Here is a 21,141-nt window from a genome sequence, read left to right on the forward strand (position 1 = left end):
AGATATGTAGCATACATGTGTTCTTGCTGGGACAATGGAAACATAAGCGGCAAAAATTGGCTTATGACCTAACATAAGAAGATGGACTTATTTAGATAAGAGTTTTTAAAGAAAGTCTCAGTGGCACCTCAGAAAACATAAGCAGCACAGAATAGTGGATAATTGAAAGCAAATCCTTATGCCAAGAGAATATGATACAAACAAAGGTGCTGAAGTAACATGAAGGGCAATATGGGCTGAGGATACTGAGTTGGTGGATTTACTGCCTTGGGCTTATTGGGAGAAATAATGAATGAGGCACTCCACCCTTACAAGGCTAAATATCAAAAGGAGGCCTCTTAGAATGATATTCAGTACTGGGAAGCAAAAAAAAAAAAAAAAAAAAAAAAAAAAAAAAAAAAAAAAAAAAAAAAAAAAACCTTTTAGATACTGGGTAACAAAGTACCTGATTTGAGCTCAGATTTCTGTGCTGCACTTTTAAAAACTTCCTCTCTCCTACCTGGCCCGCTTTGCTTTATCTTGCCTCTGGTCTGTTTTCCCTCCATCTGTCCCTGACACTCTTCTGTTCTCCCTAATATATTTTGCTGACTTTTTCCAGTAAAGAATTAAGTGTCTGCCAATTTGCCCCTAGAGCATGCCAGTTTCAGCCTCTCTTGTCCTTTCTTTCTCATTTTCACCCCGCCTCTTTGCATTTCTTATTACTTATTTCTTCAGAGTTGTTTCTCCTTCTCCTCTCCTGTTCAGTTCCCCTTCCTTTCCTAGGGGATTGATTCACCTGTATTGTTGCATCTTCCTTCCACCCTCAAAGTGGCTAAATAATGTTGGCTACAATTATTGCTGCACAACAAACTCTCAGTTGGGGCGGTGGTTCTCAAGTATTAGCAAGCTGTAGAATCATTTGCAAGCTTGTTAAAACAGTCTGCTGGGCCCCACTCCCAGTTTCTGATCGAGTAGATGTTTGGGGGCCTGAGAATGCGCATTTCCAGTAGGTTCCCAGGTGATGCTGAGAACCACTGGAGCAGGGGAACCAACAGCTGTTGCCTGGTAGCAGACAGGCAGAGGAGACTTGGAGCTTTTGTTCCTTGTCACATCAACAAAGGGACTGATGACAGCCTAGGAAGCTCTGGATAAGTAACCCTGCTGATGTGCTGGGGTGCAGAGAGGAGGGGAGAACAAATGGGAAAAGGTCTGTATTACAACCTTCCGGGAAACACGGAAGCCAGCTCCAAGCCCTGTCATCCACTATCCCACTTGAGATCATGCATAGAAGCAGCAGAAGGGAATTCTCAGGATCCCTTTGATCTGTTCCCAGCTCCCCAGTCTTCTGTCTGTTTATCTCCCTCCTTCCCTGGCCTCCTCTTTTCCCTCCTTCTTACCCCCTGCCCAGTGGATGATTCAGTCCTCCTCTCTCCCGCCTCCCCACCCCGCTGCCATCTGTTTTTCTAATGATGGCAGAAGATGAGCTGTTTTGTTGGCCCACACCATAACAAAGCACACTCCATGCTAGCATTTTTCCTGATGCGCTCGCAGAGTGCTGTTTTATTGGTATCATTTCCCCACCCAGTTTTCCCTTTTCTCTCAAACCCCACCCTTTCTCCCTCTCCAGTCTCATGTGGATCCTGGATTCCCAGAATTAGATCAAGAAACACAGAGATACGGAAGAATGAACTTAATATGCATGTGGGTTGGGTGTGCATCAGGGAAGAAGCTGGAAATCAGGGCAGTTAAAGGGGTCTCTCAGCACCTACAGGAGCCAGAATTACCCAAGCATTGCTGCTAAGTGGCTTATTTCCTTCCAATGTGAGATGTGGATGACAAAACCTGTTGTGACTGAGATGAGAATGCTTGTACTTGTCACTGGCTATTCTTAGGGTGGGAGGGCTTAAATGGTGTGTGTGTGTGTGTGTGTAAGCATCTCCTTCCCCTATGACAGAATTTCTGGGTCATTGTTTCTTAGAAATACTCTGCCCTATTCCTGACTTTTAAAATTAACTTCAGTTAATCTAGCTAAAGAAATCACAGCAGCCTATGTCCCAGCACTGATTGGGGAATCTACTATGTGAAGAAGTGGACAAGATTTCTTGAGGTGGTAAAGGTTTAGTTTGGTTAATCAACAGTAGATAACAGGTCTACCTAAGAGACTGCAAACATAGATGCCTGCATGACCCAGGCAGTTAGTCTAAACAAGGGGCGCCCACCAGGTAAGTAGCCATAGGGAAAGTAAAAGCTGTGCTAACTGGAGAGAGTTGCCCCTCTGGGGTTGCAGCTGCTACTCGGATCCAGCTAATTGTCATCATGGTTGCCAGCTAGTCTTATTTTTCAAGAGACAAATCTTTGTGCAGAGTTTTAAATATTTATTTTTATTTGGGATGTGTGTGTATGTGTGTAATGTTATATATGCACACATGAATTTTATGTAAAAATCCTGATTTTTAAACGTTGGCAACCAAAAAGAAAATTGTTTTTAGACACTGCGCTGGCCAAACAAACCTGTCAGTGAGCCATCAGTCTCCAAAACCCCGAGCCAATTAAGCTCAAACAAGGCCCAGTTACAGAATCCCAAAACCATAAATAATTCTGACTTGCTTTTTAAGTTAGCTTTTATTAAGTCATTTAAAGGGGATCTCCAAAGATTTTGCTAAAACAAAACAAAACAAAAATCAGAGCTCCTAATTTCTGTAAATTTAAGATTGTGGAACCAACTTAATTTAAGAAATTAAACAAAGGGCAGAGGAATAGGAGAGGGACTGGGTCCTAAATTAGAAGGACTCAAGCTCCATAAATTAAATCCACCTGAGTTCTCTCGTCTGCATTGGGGAAGGGGAGGCCATCTTACCTCACATGACTGGATGCAGTGGACTAAGACGGGGTCTGGGTGCCATTGACGCCGGCCAGTGCACACAATGCTCTAAGGGGAAAGACGGGAAAAACAGAAAACAAAATTAAAGACATTTGTTCTGTGTGAGAAGGGGCAAATCCTGAGCTCACCACAGGAGTCCAACTCCATTCCTCAAGCAGCTAGTTTCTAATTGTGTCCCATAAAGTGGATTGGGGCTGTGTAGCCTTTCCCGTGCACACTGCCCACCCTGACAGATGTCGTTCAGGCAGAAATCTTGGTGGACGAGATTTCTCAAAACTTTTCATTCTCTTTCCCAAAATACCTAAATGTTCAGAGTGGTGTAGTGTGGTTTTAAAAAAGCATTCTCAATATTATAATGAGTTTCATCTGGTTTCAGGCATAATATTAGTTCCACTTATTTTGAAATTTTAAATAATGTTACAAGAAATTGTAGGATGGTTGTGTTGATCACACACCACAGGCTTTTAAAGGTTGACAAATACAGTTTTACAAAAGAGTCTTCAACTAAAGTGGACCTTAGAAATGCTAGATTATAAGACGTGAGTGCCCACACCAAGACTGGAGGTGAAACTGCACTCTGCAATTCTTGGTATCATCATACAGCCTGCCCTGTAGGAAACTGGACAGAACACATACACAGGACACACAGGGCTAGTGTGAAATCACTGCTACTCAAAGTGACACCAACATCAAGCTGGTGGGAGTGCAGTTAGGTTCATCTTGAGATGCTGGTGACTGCCTCATTCCTGATGGCCATTTCCAGATGCATATTTAAACAAATAGTCATCTACTTTTTGTTAAATAATAATTTAACAAAACATTTTCACAAAACTTTTTTCTTTTTCTTTATATATTTTAAAATTCTCAAAGAATATGCTTTTCTAAGGAAAAAAGAAAGTCCCATAGCAGGTTTCAAAGAGAAAAGAAGATTCTCTCTGTAGCCTGCTACCAACCCACCCTTCTGCAGACCTGCATATTCACATTTTAATCAGTCCAACTGAAATTCCATACATTCAGAAGGAAAAGAATACATGGCAACATAGGAGCTTTACATGAGATAGCACCTACAGGAATTCTAGAATGCTAACAATGTGTAATCATTAGATTGGAGACATTCACATATGCTAATAGCAGGTCTATAAATATATACCTCATAGTCAGGTAGGAGAATGGGGATCTGCAATATTTTTCTGGAGTCATACTGCTAAAAGCTAAAAGTCCTCCTTCACAGCTTCTCTAGAGGGAAAATAAATAGTATAAATCCTTATAAAGTTTGATATTCAAAACTTCATATTGCAATATATTATTAGAAAGTGACTTGGCTTAAGTCATTATTGTATCAAAAAAAGGATTATCAAAAAAAATACATAAGGTAAACCCAAAAGGGGTCTTCAGCCTACTGAAAAAGTGAGTTATTCTCCTGCACTTACAGCCATTTATGCAGAACCATTTGCATATCAACAGTAATTCTGTTAACTAGAAATAATTCTTGTTTATGGTTTAAAGCAGGTTCCACTGGAGCTCTACTGAGCAGTGGTCATACATTTTGTTATTTAAAATATCAATGGTTTGTAGTAGTTTGGGGTCCCAGAGAGTAACAATGGCAAAATATAATTTGTCCTTTGAAAGGCAAATACATGAGAACGTTATTCCTTCTCATAGGAGGGTATTCACTATGGACCCCCAGTTCTCTATCCTAATCAGTCAGTGATTCAATTCAGACCAAATGCATAAATACCTCACTCACTCACTAGGGGTCAGATTGTCCAGTGAGCAAGGGATCTGCAAATCCATAAATCTAGTTAAGGCCCTTAAAGAGTTCAAAAGCTTTAATCAGATCCATGTTGATGAATATTTTGGTTATTTCCAGTCTTTTGTTATAACAAACAAAGCTTATATATAAATCATGTACAAGTATATCTGAAGAATAAATTCATAACAGTGGAGTTGACAATACCCACCTTATAGATTTTTAATGATGTAAATTTCAGTTTTGAGACTAATTTACACTGACAATTCTCCTTAACTGCTACAGAAATTGCACAAGTTGGTGGTAACTGTGTGATATCCCTTCCTAGATTGCAAAATCCTTTAGAATAGGGACTATCTAGCATTTCTACTTCTTATCTCAGTGATTTACAGAAAGGCGAAATTTTATAAGCATTTGCCAGCCACTAATTATAGTATTGGATCTCTAGCCTTCTCCTATGAAAATCAGGTATCTCATAAAGATGTTCCCTATTTATAAATATATGTATATGCCATTAATAAAACAAGTACTTCGTGATTATAATTGGAGGGAAATTTCAAATGTTTTTCAAGACTCAATTCTATGGGAGCATTTGAGGTGCAAGAGGGCTGTGAAACAGGAAGAAAAGCAAAGCAGTGAGATGGACAGGGAAGGGCTGACTCCTGGTGAGAGATGAAATGATTTTCTTTTCTTTTATTATTTATTTATTTATAATTTTTTTTTTAGAGACAGTCTCACTCAGTCACCCAGGTTGGAGTTCAGTGGCACAATCATGCTCGCCATAGCCTCGGTCTCCTGGGCTCAAGTGATTCTCCTGCGTCAACCTCCTGACTAGCTGAAACTACGGGCATCTATCACCATGTCAGGCTAATTTAAACAAAATTTTAATTTATAGAAACAGGGTCTCACTATGTTGCCCAGGCTGGTCTAAAATTCTTGTCCTCAAGCAATCTTCCTACCTTGCCCTTCCAAAGTGTTGGGATTACAGACATGAGCCACCATGTCCGGCTGGTTTTCTTATTTTCTGAAACACTTTTGAAAAATTACAATCATATACATTACATTTGAAAGCTATGATGATAAAAAAAACTTTATATCCTCTGCCCAACTTTATCAAAAATTTTTAAGATTTTCCAGAATATAAGTCACTATAGATTCAATTAATGTCTCCCGTATATGTCCCTCCAACATCATTATACTTCCTTCCTATTGGTAACAACTATTCTGAATTTGTTATTGTACAAACGCAAATCTATGCATTACTATGTTATTGAAACTATTGCCATTATGCTATTGACAAGCAACTTTTCGCATGATGGAATTCCAGTATCTAAATGCCAAAGATTTGTTTTGAACTTTCCAACATAAAAAAAGTTTAAGAGAGAATTTAGTTTATAAATTTCCTCCTGATTGGACCATTTGAAAGTTTCTAAAAAGCAAGGGGAAAAGAAAGGAAGAAAAGAAAATAGAGGGAAGAAGGGAGAGGGAGGGAAGGAAGAAAGGAAGGAGGGAGGGAGGAAGGACGTGGGAGAGAGAGGGGGGGAGAAAGAGAAAGAGGGAGAAAGAAAGAAAGAAAGAAAGAGAGGAGAGAGGGAGAAAGAAAGAAAGAAAGAAAGAAAGAAAGAAAGAAAGAAAGAAAGAAAGAAAGAAAGAAAGAAAGAAAGAAAGAGAGAGAAAGAGAGAGAGAGAAAGAAAGGAAGGAAGGGAGAAAGAGAGAAAGAGAAAAAAAAGAAAGAAGGAAAGAAAGAAAAAGAAAGAAAGAAAGGAAAGAAAGGAAGAAAAGAAAGGAAGGAAGGAAAGAAAGAAAGAAAAAGAAAGAAAGAGAAAGAAAGAAAGAAAAGAAAGAAAGAAAGAAAAAGGGAGAAAGAAAGAAGAGTAAAGGTTACTAGGATGGTCATAAGTCACCATGAAGGCTGTTGCCTGGTAAATGTCTTGTTAAAGGTCACAAAACTCAAGAATAGCCAACAATAAAGGCTAACAGAAAATTGCTCAATTATTTTTTAATGGGAGTAGTTATTTGACAGAATGGGCTGCTAATCACATCAGGGCACAAAGTTCTGCCAATGTCCACATTTGTGATAATTTCCTTATTGCTACATGTATGTGCTCCTGAGTAAAACATCCGTTGCATGTTTATTTAGACCATAGCACACTACCCTGCAACTTGCTTTTCCGTTCCTCTTCCCCTTTCCTACAAGATGCTCTTGTCTACTCTCCTCTAGTGATGGGACACTTGATGCCTAGAGGGAATGACTCCATGCTTAAAAATGATGAAAAAGAAGACCTTTCCATGACTCATGTCTGAGTCTCCAATGATCTGCAGCCAGTGTCACTGGAGCTGTTACACACAATTGTACCCATCAAGAGGACACTTTGGGGGCGGGGCTGAGCATTAAGAGCCAGAGGGAAGAGTGAGGTCATTTGGTTGGAAACTGTGGCTTTTGCCAGCGTATTATCTTCTTGTTTTCTTCCTCCTTCTCTCTTCTCTTTAAAACAGTCATTTTTATTTAAAGGACTATTTATGTTTGGGGAACAATTTGGGAAAACAAAGTTAGAAATTATAAGATTTGATATAACTGGAGAATTCTGTTGAAAAGCTGGGAATTTGAGAGAGATTTCATATAGTGTTAAAGGCTCTTTGCAAACCTATTTCATGTCGCCACAGGAAAATCTCACTTATTTGGACCTCACTAATTCATAATTATGGTACTCCAGAAAAAAAGTGCTGTTTAGTCTGTGGAAAAAGGAATTTATGAAGCAAAATAATAGGGGAAATGAGATGTCATGATGCATGTCTTTGTACTTCAGAAGGAAACAGTTTCAAATGCTATTTAGAAAATAGCATTTACATTTACAAGCAAACAATTGCCAGAATGTGTAAAAAAAATTATCCATGAAATCAGTTTCCTGAAGGACCAGTACTTTGTAAGTTAAAACATTATTTTTTCCTATTTTAAAGTCACCAGATACAATAAAACACTCTCTTGAAACAATGGTTAAGGATAATAATAAAAATTCAACTTAACATAGGCTTTTTGGGAAAATAAAAAGGTTTTCTTTGAGAAATGATTCCCTGGCAGTCATTCTTTTCCGTGGGCCCTTTGATTTCCCGCAGCCACCACCTCCTGAGTAAAAGATGAAATGAATCCCGCACTGAGGAGATACCGGGGGTGAAGGAGAAGGTACCATTTCCACCCTCAGTAGTAGTACAGTTTACTGGGGAATTGGGATTAGCATGGTAGAAAAGAAGAAAAAGAATAAGAATCTAGAAAAAAGGGATGAGAAAATAAAAAAGTGCCTCTAGTGAAAGTCTGAGGGAGCTTCACCCACTTGCTGGGTGCAGGTGCCTTGGACATCAGGAGTGTCTGTGCCGCTGCAGGTGAAGGGGCATTGGGTGGAGGCCTTTGATCTGGTCACATGAGGACATGTGCAATGGGCATCAGCATTGACTATTTGGCTGCCCCCCTCCCTGTCCCAACCGCCAGGTCCCACTGCTCAGTCACCTTGGCTGACAGGCATGGAATGGTCTGGCATCCTTCCTTTCTGTCAGTATACTTCTTACCCCACCAGAAGGGTCTAGATCCCCACCAGGAAGAAAACGAGAAGGTAATACGCTGGCAAAAACCAGTTTCCAACCAAATGACCTCACTCTTCCCTCTGGCTCTTAATGCTCAGCCCCGCCCCCAAAGTGTCCTCTTGATGGGTACAATTGTGTGTAACAGCTCCAGTGACACTGGTGAAGGTGAAGAAGGAAGGCACCATTGCAATGACAAGGGTCTAGAAAGTCCATCTGAAAATTTCGAACCCTTACCTATTATCTCTCACATCCAGCATGCCCTCGAAACATCTAAAAGTACTGTATTTTCATCCTTCCTCTCTTCTCAGTCTCACAATTAAAAGCTTTTAGAAATTGCTTCTGTTGTCAGAGGTGTTCCAATAGGAAACACTGAATAGCCATTAATTCCTTTCTCAGCTCAGTTTATAAAAGAGACAGAAAAAGACAAATGACCCAGACATTATTGTATATACACACACGTGCACACACATACACACACACAAACTATAGAAACCTATTTTTGTTTATTTTGCATGGAGATAGCTAGTGATATCTTTTCAGGGATGGAGGATATTTCCAGGGGGAAAGATTTGTACTAAGTGAACTGAAATCTCATTTTTATTTAATTAAGAAGTTTGTGCTAGAAACTGTGCAAGACATTTCACATGTGTTATTTTAAATTTAATAGCAACCATGCAAGCTAGATATTATCCTCACCCTTGTAGATGAGCAGAGAGAGGCTCCAAGGAGTAAGTGACATTATATTTGAACCCAGGAGGACCTCATTCTTCCTTTTATGTCAGTTGCTACTTCGAGATGTTTTTCATCAAAACCCCAGATTACCTAAGACCTCAGAAATTCTTCCTTTCATAAAAAATATATTATTCTATAAGTCAGGCATCATTTGCAGGAATACAAAGCAGAACCCCCGGAGCAAGGCAAATAAACTCTGTAGGCATCTAAAACTATACTTGATTGTTCTTTAAAAACAAACACAATTGTTTTCACAAGAAAAAAAATAGTATTATAAAGAAATATTGCTTTTAATCTTTTTTTTTTCTTAGGTTTCATGTTGGGGGAAGTATGGAAATGAGGGGCTTCTCATGGTTGAGAGGAATGACTGATTCTCTATGAGATAGACAAGTTAACTCAAACATATACAAGGGGGAAAAAAAGACTAGCAAACAGGGTGAGGCAGGGAGTACTGCATTAAACTGGGAGTCAGCAAAGTTGGTGGCATTTATTTTTCTATTTCTTGCCAGCTGTGCAATATTGAACAGGTCATCCAACAACAGCTAATGTGCCTGTAAAATAAATATAATATAATCTTCCTTTCCTGGCTTATTGGTTTGTGATGAGACTCAAATATATACGTGTATGTGTATGTGTATGCGTGTGTGTGTAATATATCACATATGTATTTTTTCACACATATATGTTTTGAAGACAACAAAGTGTTATCCAAATGTAAGGTATCATTTTTTATTACAAAGAATGAAGTCATTGGAAGCAGACTAGAGAAAATAATGCAATTTAATCCATTACTCTGTACTCCTGCCAGATACAAAGGCATTTGAAATAATGGCAGATAGCAGGAATTTTCATGAAATAAGCAAGCATCATTTACTAAACAAATGAGCCATGCTTCAGAGAGGTGTGCTTGTATTTATAATATTTATCTTGTCAGTATTTTATTTTGTAATAGTAGGGTTTCTTGAAGCATTTCAGTGGAATTACCTAAGGTGCTTGTTAAAGACGCTCATTCCAAAGCATCTCCAGTCTTTCTGAAGGCTGGAATCCTGCTCTTCTTTTTACATACTGCCCAAGCGATTCTTAAGGACACAAACATTTAAGATTGAGTACAACATGGAACAACTCCCAAGATAAGTCAATTTGACTTACAAGGATTTTACTCGACATGGAGTTTCATTTAACGAATTGCCTTGGTTTATGAGGCATTTCTTCTTATTTATGAGGACAAGGTTAGATTTCGCACCCTGGGTGAGTTGCTGAGTGCCACAGAACCATAGCCATCTGAGATCACCTGTGGCTGGTGCATAATCTCATCCTAGAGGCCCCGAGGTACATAAGGGCAATCATCTCATCATCATTTCCACTGCATCCAGTGACTTCTTTTTTCTTGTTTTTCTTTTACTATAAAATTGCAATTTCCTAAACACAGAGCATCTCTTGCAAGCTTTGTTTGTAAGCAATATTCTTTAACATAGTAACTGTGAAAGAGCAGAGAGAGCATAGGTAACAGCTTGTTTTGCTACTCTGTGATAATTAGTGTTCACCATTGGTTAACTATTTGGTTTTCTTTGGGCATAAAGGGTATTTATTTGGAGTTCAAGAAAACATTAAAATGTTAATTATGTTTTCAACTTCTGAAATTCTGATTGCTGGGAATTTTTCTAGAAACAAATAATCCTTCTAAGGTAAGGACAAGACTCATTTCGCAAGTTACCTCAGCTCTTCCCTTACATTTTGGAAGCAGCTAATTTAATGATTTCACTTTGTTTTCACATGGAAATGTGACACAAGCCTCAAGAGTTCCAGAAAAGCAATTGCATCCCTATCAATACTGTGAACTGTGACAAGCCGTAGAGTTTAGTTATATACCCAAATTATAAAGAGCAGGGCAGAATCTCATACAGATGAGAAGAGGCAGGCAAACTGAGGGGAAGCAACCTGCCTCAAATAAGAATGGCAACTGATCAAGAAAACTTACTATGCATCAAGTAAGCTAAGGTCTATTCATACGTTTCTCATCTGATACTCACATTACTCTACTGAGATCAGTGTTATTTCCACTTACACATGAGGAAATGGAGGTACTGACTAGTAAATTGCCTAAGGTTATGCAGTTGGTGAATAAAAGAGCTCATGAGTTAAAAATTCAGCTTTTAGAAAATGTATTTTTTTTATTGCAGGGTCTTCAGTGTTTCTCTGCTAACATCCTCAAAATCAAGTCTGGTCAACCTACGTCAAAACCCAAGAATTTACTGACTAAATCATAGTCATGATAAATGCAATAATAGAAACGATCATGTTTGATATACTGACTTAAGGAAGATGTTCCGCATGTTTTTTCCTGAGGTGGTCAACTTAGAATTGACAAGGATATGTCAATAAGAAGCTACTGAAATGCATCCAGACTGAGAAAAAAATATGCATTTACTTCTGAAGTAGAAGATGGTGCTACCTGCATGTTCTCACTTATAAGTGGGAACTGAACAATCAGAACATATGGATACAGGGAGGAAATTAACACACACTAGGGCCTGTCAGGGGGCCAGAGGGAGGGACAGTATCAGGACAAATAGCTAATGCATGTGAGGCTTAATATGTAGGTGGTGGGTTGATTGATAGGTGCAGCAAACCATCATGGCACACATTTACCCACGTAACAAACCTGCACATCCTGCATCTGTATCCCGGTACTGAAAATTAAATTAAATTAAAAAGAAAAAAAGAAAATGGTGCTATAGCAGTTTCTTTGCTCATTCAACCAATGTTTCTAAGGAACCTACAAAGTGCCAGGCACTGAAAAAGGCATCAGGAATATAAACAAGAACAAAATGCTATGGAATAGACGTAAATAAACAATAATGATTTCCCCAAAAGGATAGCTGAGAAAAGGGAGGCTTTAATCGAACAGAGAAAATTGTTTTCCAGTTTAGAGTCAAGTCACTGTAATTGGTATCCCTGCTGTTTTCATGAAGACAAATGGACTGCCATTTTCCAGAATGTTTCATTAGAAACACAGAGGTAGAAGAAACCCTGCTGACTGGAAGGCTTGCACTCGGGCCTCACAGACCCTGCATCTTTGACTGTTCCCAAAGACGCCTTGTGGAGTGGATGGTGAAGCAAATGAAGAAGGATCGATTTCAGTTTATGTCCAAGAGAAAGAAAATGCTCATGCATGCCCAAGGCTTTCTCCCTTTGCCTGCTTATAGAGAAAGAGAAGTGTTTCATCATAGCATACTGAGTTTATGGGGCTGAAAGAAAGGGTCTAGACCATCTGGCACATCATGAAACACGAGGCAGAAAGTCTTTCTCCAGGGCACTGTAATTCCAGCTACTGTAGTTTAGCTAAACCTTAACAACAGAATGGAGAGTAAAAGTGAAAGTCTGGAAAGGCCAGGGGATGGGAGAACTTGTGGAGGTGTTTTTCTGGCCCTCCCCTTCATACTTCAATGCAGTCTTCACACTGCCCTCAGCCCTGAGGTGCACTCCACCTCCATTCAGAGTTCTCATGAGGCTTGACATCCTAGAAAGGGCAGGCAATGCCTGGTGGGATCTTGCCTGCCTGCTTCTCCTGACCTCATTTTTTTACCACCATCTTTCCTCTCCCTCAGTACCACACATACCCTGGTTTCAGCCAGATGGAACATTTACTATTTCTTACCCTCTTGAGTGCTCCTCTTGATCACAGTTTAAGACCCAGAGGAAAAGCTTTTTGGTCAGTTTCCATTGATCCTTCCCCAACTCCACTAGGCTCCTGAGCAGAAGACTTGGTTGCTTCCTCTCAGGTGTTCCCATAACACCTCTACTACGTTCAAACCTTCTCCCATGTGACATCATCATAGATATCTGATTTCATGGCCAAACTGTAAGTCCTTAAACAGAGGGACTATTATTTTTCACCTCCACATCCCATCACTCAGCATAGCTCATGGCACATAATAACTTCAGTAAATGTTTGTTGAATGAATGACTAACTGAATTAATAGGATTGTGTTATTCTCCATTCCTCACCCAAATCACACTTAGAGTACGTTTTTTCCTGAACCTCCTGCTTTGACACAAATCCATGCCCACAATAAAGCACAATTAACCTGTGAGGGAAAAGCAGAGACTTGAGGATAATGTTTGAATGAAATGTGTCCTATCTCTGGAGTCCTCTTTTGCTCATCCAATGAGAACAGACTTGCAAGAATTTTGTTAAACAGCCTAATAATTAAGTAACCAAGCTCTTAGGCTTTCTGATGTCCCCACCCTCCTCTATTCTAAGAAGAAACAATTAGTTTACAACACGATTTTCTCCATTTAACTCCTGCATAGCCTTTTCTTTCTCTTTTTCATTCACTCATTTCACAAATATTTATTGAGCACATATCAAATACTAGGCACTGTTTTAGGATCTAGGGATATAATAATGATAAAACAGACAATAATCTATCAATGAGCTTTTTATTTTAATGGCAGAAAAAGATGATAGATAAGTAAGTAAAATATGTAATATTCTTGGTAATGATACATCCTAAGGAGGAAAAATAAAAGGAAAGGAGACAGAAAATGTCAGGGGAGTTAAAATGTTAGATATTAATAGAATAACCAAAGAGGGCCTTCCTGAAATTTGACTAAAAATCTGTAAGACGGAAAGGAGCAAACCATGCAGATATTCTGAAGAAGAACATCTTGGGCTGAATGAAGCAAAAGAGCAAAGGTGCTGAGGTGAGGGTGTGGCTGGCATGTTTAGGAAAGAGCCAAGAAGCCACCAAGGCAAGATTAGGGGGAGCCAAGGAAAGCACAAGGAAGATGGAGTTGGAAAGGGAAAGGCAGCCACAGGAGGAAAGGAAGCCCCAGAGCTGAGAATCCTGATTTCAGAAGAATCAAATGTGCAGATGTAGACATCAATGCAAGTTTTGACAGGAGGGCTGGCTAATGTGGCCACGCCCCAGGAGTCAAAGTGTTTCAGAAGCAAGGAGAGGGGTGCCGTAAGGGTCAGAAGATGACAGCCGCATTGAGGGAAGTGAGTGGTTCATTCTGTTGACATTGGATTCAAATGTGAGTCATTTTACAGGGGAGGGAGGAAAAATGGTTTACAAATGGCAGTGAGGAGAGAGGATGATGCCTATCCCTCTTGCAGGCCCAGGGTTAGAAGGGGCCTGAGGGAGAAAGCAGCAAGGAATGAGTCTTGCGGGGGAGGCAGAGTCCTCAGCGGAGAGCCAGATTTCAGATAGAAAAGGAAGCAAATGGAAAGAAAGCCCAGAGAAGAGGCTGTGGATGTCGTGGATTTTGCTGATGACTGACTTTGAATAGCAGATGGCCCAGGAAAAGGATTTCAGGTTTAGAAAGGGTGGGAGATGGATAAAGGAAAGGCAATTCTCTTCTTACTCAGTTCCTTTAGGCACTCCCCTGCTTGCAGTTTTACTTTCATCGTTTCTAATCCATCCTTTTCTTTCCATCCTTCTTTCATCTTTATATATTTCTTTGACTTATCCTAACCTGTCCCATCCTATTTTTCATTAGTAGTAATTTTCCTTTCTGTTCCTTATGTCTCTAAGATTTCTTTCCATCTTATACTTCAAACTTTCCTTTAGATGTGAGCTATCTTTTTTTTTTTCAAGTCTCCCTCTTTTTGCTTTTCAATGTTTAACTTTTCTTTCTAGGAATAATCCATGTGGTTGTTTGCTTTGAGGATGCTTTGAAAGTCTCTGAAATTACTCCGAAAAACAATGTTCCAAATGTTGCTCAGCAGACTCACGTCTTTGGCACATAATGATGTCCGTTTCCTCACCTGGACTTTGACAGGTTCCATCCAGTGCTCCAGAGTGTCAGCAGTGATGTTCTCAGGCAGCATCACGGGGTCACTGGGGGGGATTACACACAATGGGGAACACACTGCACCTGAAAGAACAGAAGTTTACAGCAGAGACTTGAACTTCCCAGATCTCGTTCTTTTTCTTTCAGGAATCAATAGCTTTGAGTTTTTAAAGAACAATTGATTTCATTATGGGTCACCATATTATGATGTTGTAGGCAGGGCTGATAGTCATCTGTGTTCCCGTAAGGGTACTTTCACACTAATTGGTAAAGAGACTTTCCCCCAACCTAACTCCACTTGCCCCAAGTGTCCCCTCCTCTGTCTTTTCCAGGATAACACCACCTCTGGAATGCCTGAATTTCTACACCATCTAGTAACTGAAAGATTGACTCCTGGCCCAGCGGGCCTCCAAGATCTCCTCCAGGACTCTAGCTAGACAAAGTCTATCCTGATTGGCTCATACCTTTTAAGTATATCTAATATCATTCCTGTTTACATGGTCTCCTGGCAGCTTACAATTGCAACAACTACTACCTAAGAACTTGACATGCTGGTAGTGGTGGTGGTGGATGGCAGGAAATGACCCAGAAATTATAAAATTACTCCCGATACTATTCTCTCTGTTGCTGCACTAAAGATAATTGCATTGGCAGCCAACAAACCTATTTGATTAAAGGAGGAAGCAGTGAAGAATCAGAAGCAGAGACTTTGGGTATGTATTGGTCTCTTGCAGAAAAATCTTGCTGTATTCCCTTCCACACAGAGTCCAAATATCTCCTAAAATTATATTAAGAGAAAATACACTCTCTAGGTTCTCTATTTCCTCATCTATAGATTTGATGATTTCCAAGTTTCTTTTTAGTCCCTACTATCTATGTTTCTATGTTTTCAGTGACTTTTAAAACAATCAAAAGAACTACATCCGTCTTAAGGGCTCTAGATATGTGAGTATATGATATTTTAATACAGAAATTGGACGCTTGGAGGATGAGAATCTGTTTGTGAAACACCACCCAAGAGGCACATCTGAATTCCCTGATACTCTATGCCTGACCACAAGACATCACTGTGCAAACAGCATCTTGAAGACGGCAATGAGCTTACTAGTTAATACAAATTGTACTCATTGGCATTGGTTAGAATGTCTGATAAAATTATTCCTTGCTAATGCAGTTCAGAATTTAGGAGTAATCTTACAAGGTTTCGCATCAGCTACAACTCTTTTCTATGATATTTAGGGCCAGTCAAGGCAAAGTTAACATCACTATAAATCAGTTCTGGCCACAAAGACCTTTAATTGTAATTGCTTGAATAAGAAGCTGTCCATGGCTCTGGAACCTAGTCCTCTGCAGAGAAAGAATGGTTGAAGAATGATGCATGAAAGAGGAATCCCAAATCATCCCTTTCAGTAATTCTCCACTCCAGTAACAACCACAGAGAATAAAGAAGAATGGAAGAGCCCAGCAGACACATGCTATGTGGCTACACAGTCCCACCTTTCATCTTGGAGCTACAAACCATACCACAAATCCATCTGGTCTAGGCCCCTCAAAGTTGCCATAAATCTCATTTTTACTAAAGCAGCTAAGAGTCAACTTGCAATTTCAATCCACTCTTCAGGGAGAACAGTGTCTCTGCTTCGAGATTCAGCTGGGCAGCCTGGGTGCAGTGGCTCATGCCTGTAATCCCAGAACTTTGGGAGGCTGAGGTGGGCGGATCACCTGAGGTCAGGAGTTTGAGACCAGCCTGGCCAACATGGTGAAGTCCCATCTCTACTAAAAACACAAAAATTAGTCAGGCGTGGTGGCAGGCGCATGTAGTCCCAGTTACTTGGGAGGCTGAGGCAGGAGAATTGCTTGAACCCGGGAAGCGGAGGTTGCAGTGAGCTGAGATTGCGCCACTGCATTCCAGCCTGGGCGACAGAACAAGACTCCATCTCAAAATAAATAAATAAATAAAATTTAAAAAATTTCAGCTGTGCTCAATAAAAGAATGACATGGAAATTGACTTTAAGATTCACTCCTATCCTTACCAATCCCATATCCTTGTTCACATTTGTACTCCACGGAATTCAGCTCTGATGGGGGTGGTGGGCATTCTCCTTGCAGATTCTCACACAACTTAAACTCCTGGGTCCACAGTCCCTCTTTAGTGCAGAGGATGGGAAGCTAGAATATCAAAAGTAAACATCTTAATTATCGTTTTGTTAACTTTATTGAGAGTTGAAAAAAGGTGGTCTGATTAAGTGGTAGTATTCTCCAGTTCTAGAACCTGGACCAAAAGACACTATTGAAACAACATATTGTTACTGGTCAAAAAAAAAAAAAAAAAAAAAAGCCAAAAAAATTCTTTGCTTTTTCCAGGCAGAGGAATCATGATGACAATTTTTTTCCATTAATGAAATGTATTAACAATGTATTTTCCTTTATATATAGGAATACAATCAGCTATCAACCAAAGCTCATGAATTCAGAGCTATTTTCGGAATTGTTTCCCAGATGGTGTTGTTTTGCACTGATTCATCCCTACTATCACACAAATGCTGCTTGTGGCAAATGTCAGATTTTTTCAAGATGAGCTTCATCCAGTGAAACCAATTCATAATATTTCCTAAAGGTGTGTTTTTGCCTTTCTGCTAGAATGGACACATCATAGTTGCTTTCGGTCTCACCAAAATTCTATTCCCTTTCTCCACATGTGTGCTGATTTGTATAACTCTTGGCTCCACAAACTATTCTTTATCTAGAACACAGAGAGTAGCACTAACTCTCAAAACTCCAAAATGTAAGATTTTAGAAATGTAGGTAGCCCTCCCTTCATCTGGTCAACTCGATGGTTCCTTAACCCATCAGTGCAAATGGATGTGCTTGATTTCTCAGGGGTCTCATTTTCTGCCATATTCTTTTCACATCTGTTCCATGGTGCTTACCTTGGAGTACCGAAAACTAAGATAACAGGTGCCAGAGAGCAGACAAGGACATTGACCTTTGCCTAGGAAGTCTGCTTGACTTCCTGTCTCATATATGTGTGTGAGGCTTGAAAAGATTCTAAAATAAAATTGCTTTTAGTCACACAACCAAGATAAGACTGTGTTTTTCATTTGAGACCTTTTGTGCCAAAATCCTAGGGAGGGGAATAGTCAAACAGCACTTCCAGCTTTGCCAAGGAATTTGTGTTTCTGTTCAGGACTCTGTTCTAGAAAAATAATAATACTAGTATTTGTAGTCAACTTATGTCAATGGCCATCCATGAGAGGGGATCACATTGCTAAATCAGGATCCTACCATTCTTTTGGGGATATACCTGGTACTGCACCCATTGGATTCTTCTTCTTACCTCAGAGGAAGTTCTGAACTCAGGAGAGAACATTTCAAATATGTGGTATTTTGTGAATTTTCTATTGCATAATACCAACACTCCCGATTAGAATCCCAAGTCCCTGCCTGTTGGAATTCTTTAGAAATTTCATTTCTCAAATTTCTTGGATTGGGCATCAAGATTAGAGCACAGCCTGATCCAAAATAAGTTCAAAAAATGTTCCTTACCTTTTCACTTTCCTGGTTACAGTTGAGTACACACTGGCTGTCCAGGTTGAAGCCATTGGTACATTCATACATGCCTTCAAACACAGGAGGGGGTGGCTCACACACCACAGGAATGCAGCTGCCTTGCTCCCAGATTCCACCTTCCAGGCATTGTATCTTCAGGAACTTGCTGATAAAACATAAAACAAAAGAGCTCATCAGAATCTCTCAAGGAGGTCATGAAAGAAGACTCGATCCTCAGCAATATGGGATAAGAATTAGCAAATAGGCAGGGACAGATGGTTTTTGTGAGCCATATGTCCCACTGTCCGAGGCTAATTTCTAAATCATGGAACTAAAAATAGTAATGTTCATTTATTATTTGAAGTAGTAGTAAATGTTATATAGAAATATTTCATCTATTACTCTTAAGAGGGTTTGATAAATAGTGCAGCATCTAAATTGTAGTTGGGTTTTCTCTGAGATCTTCATCTTGGAAAAGACTCACAACTAAGTACAATGAAATGTCAGGTAGGATGGGGTACAGAAAAGGTTATCGCATATTCAGAGAACTGATCAGAAGTGATTTGAGGATCAACAGTGTTGATACGGCAATATAATTGATGAAGTTGCTACTATTTATTGGTTCTTCAGAGAGGGGAGAAAGTGCAGCAATATGAGTTTTCTTTTAAAACAGAGATTCTGAACCTAACTTTCAGAAGGACAATAACTTCCGAGATGACTGCTTCATTTGTTTACAAGTTTATTTTTCCTTGGAAAGAGTGCATACCTTTCACCAGCTTCTCAAAGTAGACATGACTCAATACTGCCCTGGAAGAATTGGTCCTCATTCTCATGCCCAGACATGGTCCCCAACCAGAGTGACAGCATTTGGTGTGGACTGGAGTCAATGGAATTAGGGTCCTTGCTACTGAGGATTCCATTCCATTCCCCTTTTGACTCACTGCAGTTTGAAAGTGCTTTCCATGTTGCTGTTTTAACATATCCACTTCTAATGCAAAACACTCCTGGTTACAGATAAGCTTGTAATTCTAAAATAAAAATAACCCTTTGGCCATTGACTCTTCCAAACATGTAGTAGCCTTAAATTACCATTTTCTAGTCTCATTATGCCCCTTTTAAGGGTTAAATATGCCCACCAACCCCTGCATATTATCTTCTGACTATTGTGCCATACCTCCTGTGGGCTTCTGCAGTACACTAATCTTACACTAGTAAAACATTTATCACATTGTTTTATAAATGCACGTGACTGTCTTTCCCACTAGATTGAAAGCTTCCAGAAGCCAGAGGCTATGTGGTGGTCTTGTTTTTAATTCCCAAGAACTAAAATAATATCTGGTTTATATTCAGCATTAAATAAATATCTGCTGAATTGAATCATTGAACTGAAACTAACAGCATGTCAGGCACATTGCAAGGCACATTCGAAGATACCAAGTTGAATCATTATAATACTAATGAAATCATCTTTTTTTTTTTTCTTTTTCTTTTTTTTTTTAATGAGATGGAGTTTCAGTCTTGTTGCCCAGGCTGGAGTGCAATGACGCTATCTCAGCTCACTGCAACCTCTGCCTCCTGGGTTCAAGTGATTCTCCCGCCTCAGCCTCCCAAGTAGCTGGGATCGCAGGCATGTGCCACCACACCTGGCTAGTTCTGTATTTTTAGTAGAGATGGGTTTTCTCCATGTTGGTCAGGCTGGTCTTGAACTCCCGACATCAGGTGATCCACCCGCCTCAGCCTCCCAAAGTGTTGAGATTAGAGGCGTGAGCCAATGTGCCCAGCCTATGAAATCATCTTTTTAATCCCCACTTCATAGAAACACACTGAACGATGTTAAATAATTTGTCAAAGATCTCACATCACAGAATTCATTCAACTTCAAATAATTTTAATAATAAAATATTTTAATAGTTAAACACATGTAAATAATACATACTTAGAAATAAGTTGAGTGTTTTATTATTAAATAATTATTTAGATTCATATCTTTATTCCCAAGAACATTTTGCAATAGAAATCTGATTTTTGGCAGGGCATGGTGGCTCTCTCCTATAATCCCAGCACTTTGGGAAGCTGAAGCAGACAGGTTTCTTGAGGTCAGGAGTTTGAGACTAGCCTGGGCAACATGGCAAAACCCTCATATCTGCAAAAAATACAAAAATTAGCCAGGCACAGTGGCATGCACCTGTAGTCCCAGCTGCTGGGGAGGCTGAGGTGGGAGGATGGCTTGAGCCTAGAAAGTTGAGGCTGCAGTGAGCTATGATCTTGCCACTGCACTCCAGCCCAGGTGATAGAGTGAGACTGTGTCTCAAAAAAAAAAAAAATCTGATTTTTATGACTGGAATTTTTTTGCATCGTAGTTCTGTCCGACTTTCAGGTTCAGGAGTACATGTGCAAGTTTGTTACATGAGTAAATTGTGTGTCACAGTGGTTTGGTGTACAGATTATTTCATCACCCAGGAAATAAGCATAGTACCCTGTAGGTAGTTTTTCCATCTTCACCCTCTTCTTCTCCTCCACTTTCAGGTGGGCCCCACTGTCTGGTGTTCCCTTCTTTGTGTCCATGTATACTCAATGCTCCCCTCCCATTTACAAGTGAGAACATATGGTATTTGGATCAAACAACATTTAAAGGTAAATGTTATTATCCACACTTAAGAAAACTGAACCTGAGAGAAAAGTAAAGCTTACTCAAAACACACAGCAAACCCTGCAGGCAGGATGCAGACCCAGGTTTGCTCACAGCCGAAGCCCCCGGTCCTCCTGCCACATCAGGCTCTAACTGTTTCTGGCATGCTCCACAGTTTTACTAATGCATCCTCATCCTCGGCTGAGCACTCAGAAGCCCTGTCTCCCAATGCCACATCCATAAG

At 39.8% G+C, this 21,141-nt stretch overlaps 1 protein-coding gene across 2 annotated transcripts in view; it reads right to left on the reverse strand.

Moving 5' to 3' along the window:
• The window catches only part of PAPPA2 (pappalysin 2), a 298,413-nt gene that overhangs the window by 43,603 nt on the left and 233,669 nt on the right, over positions 1 to 21,141 (reverse strand). For both annotated transcript variants that reach the window (XM_050766967.1, XM_050766964.1), the window contains 4 exons: positions 18,266 to 18,434; positions 16,753 to 16,888; positions 14,693 to 14,802; positions 2,837 to 2,908 (listed from right to left, as the gene is read on the reverse strand). In XM_050766967.1, coding sequence (XP_050622924.1) covers positions 2,837 to 2,908; positions 14,693 to 14,802; positions 16,753 to 16,888; positions 18,266 to 18,434 — 487 coding nt within the window. The remainder of the gene's footprint in view (positions 1 to 2,836; positions 2,909 to 14,692; positions 14,803 to 16,752; positions 16,889 to 18,265; positions 18,435 to 21,141) is intronic.

This window comes from Macaca thibetana, chromosome 1 (assembly GCF_024542745.1).
Source record: "Macaca thibetana thibetana isolate TM-01 chromosome 1, ASM2454274v1, whole genome shotgun sequence".
Classification (NCBI taxonomy): domain Eukaryota; kingdom Metazoa; phylum Chordata; class Mammalia; order Primates; family Cercopithecidae; genus Macaca; species Macaca thibetana.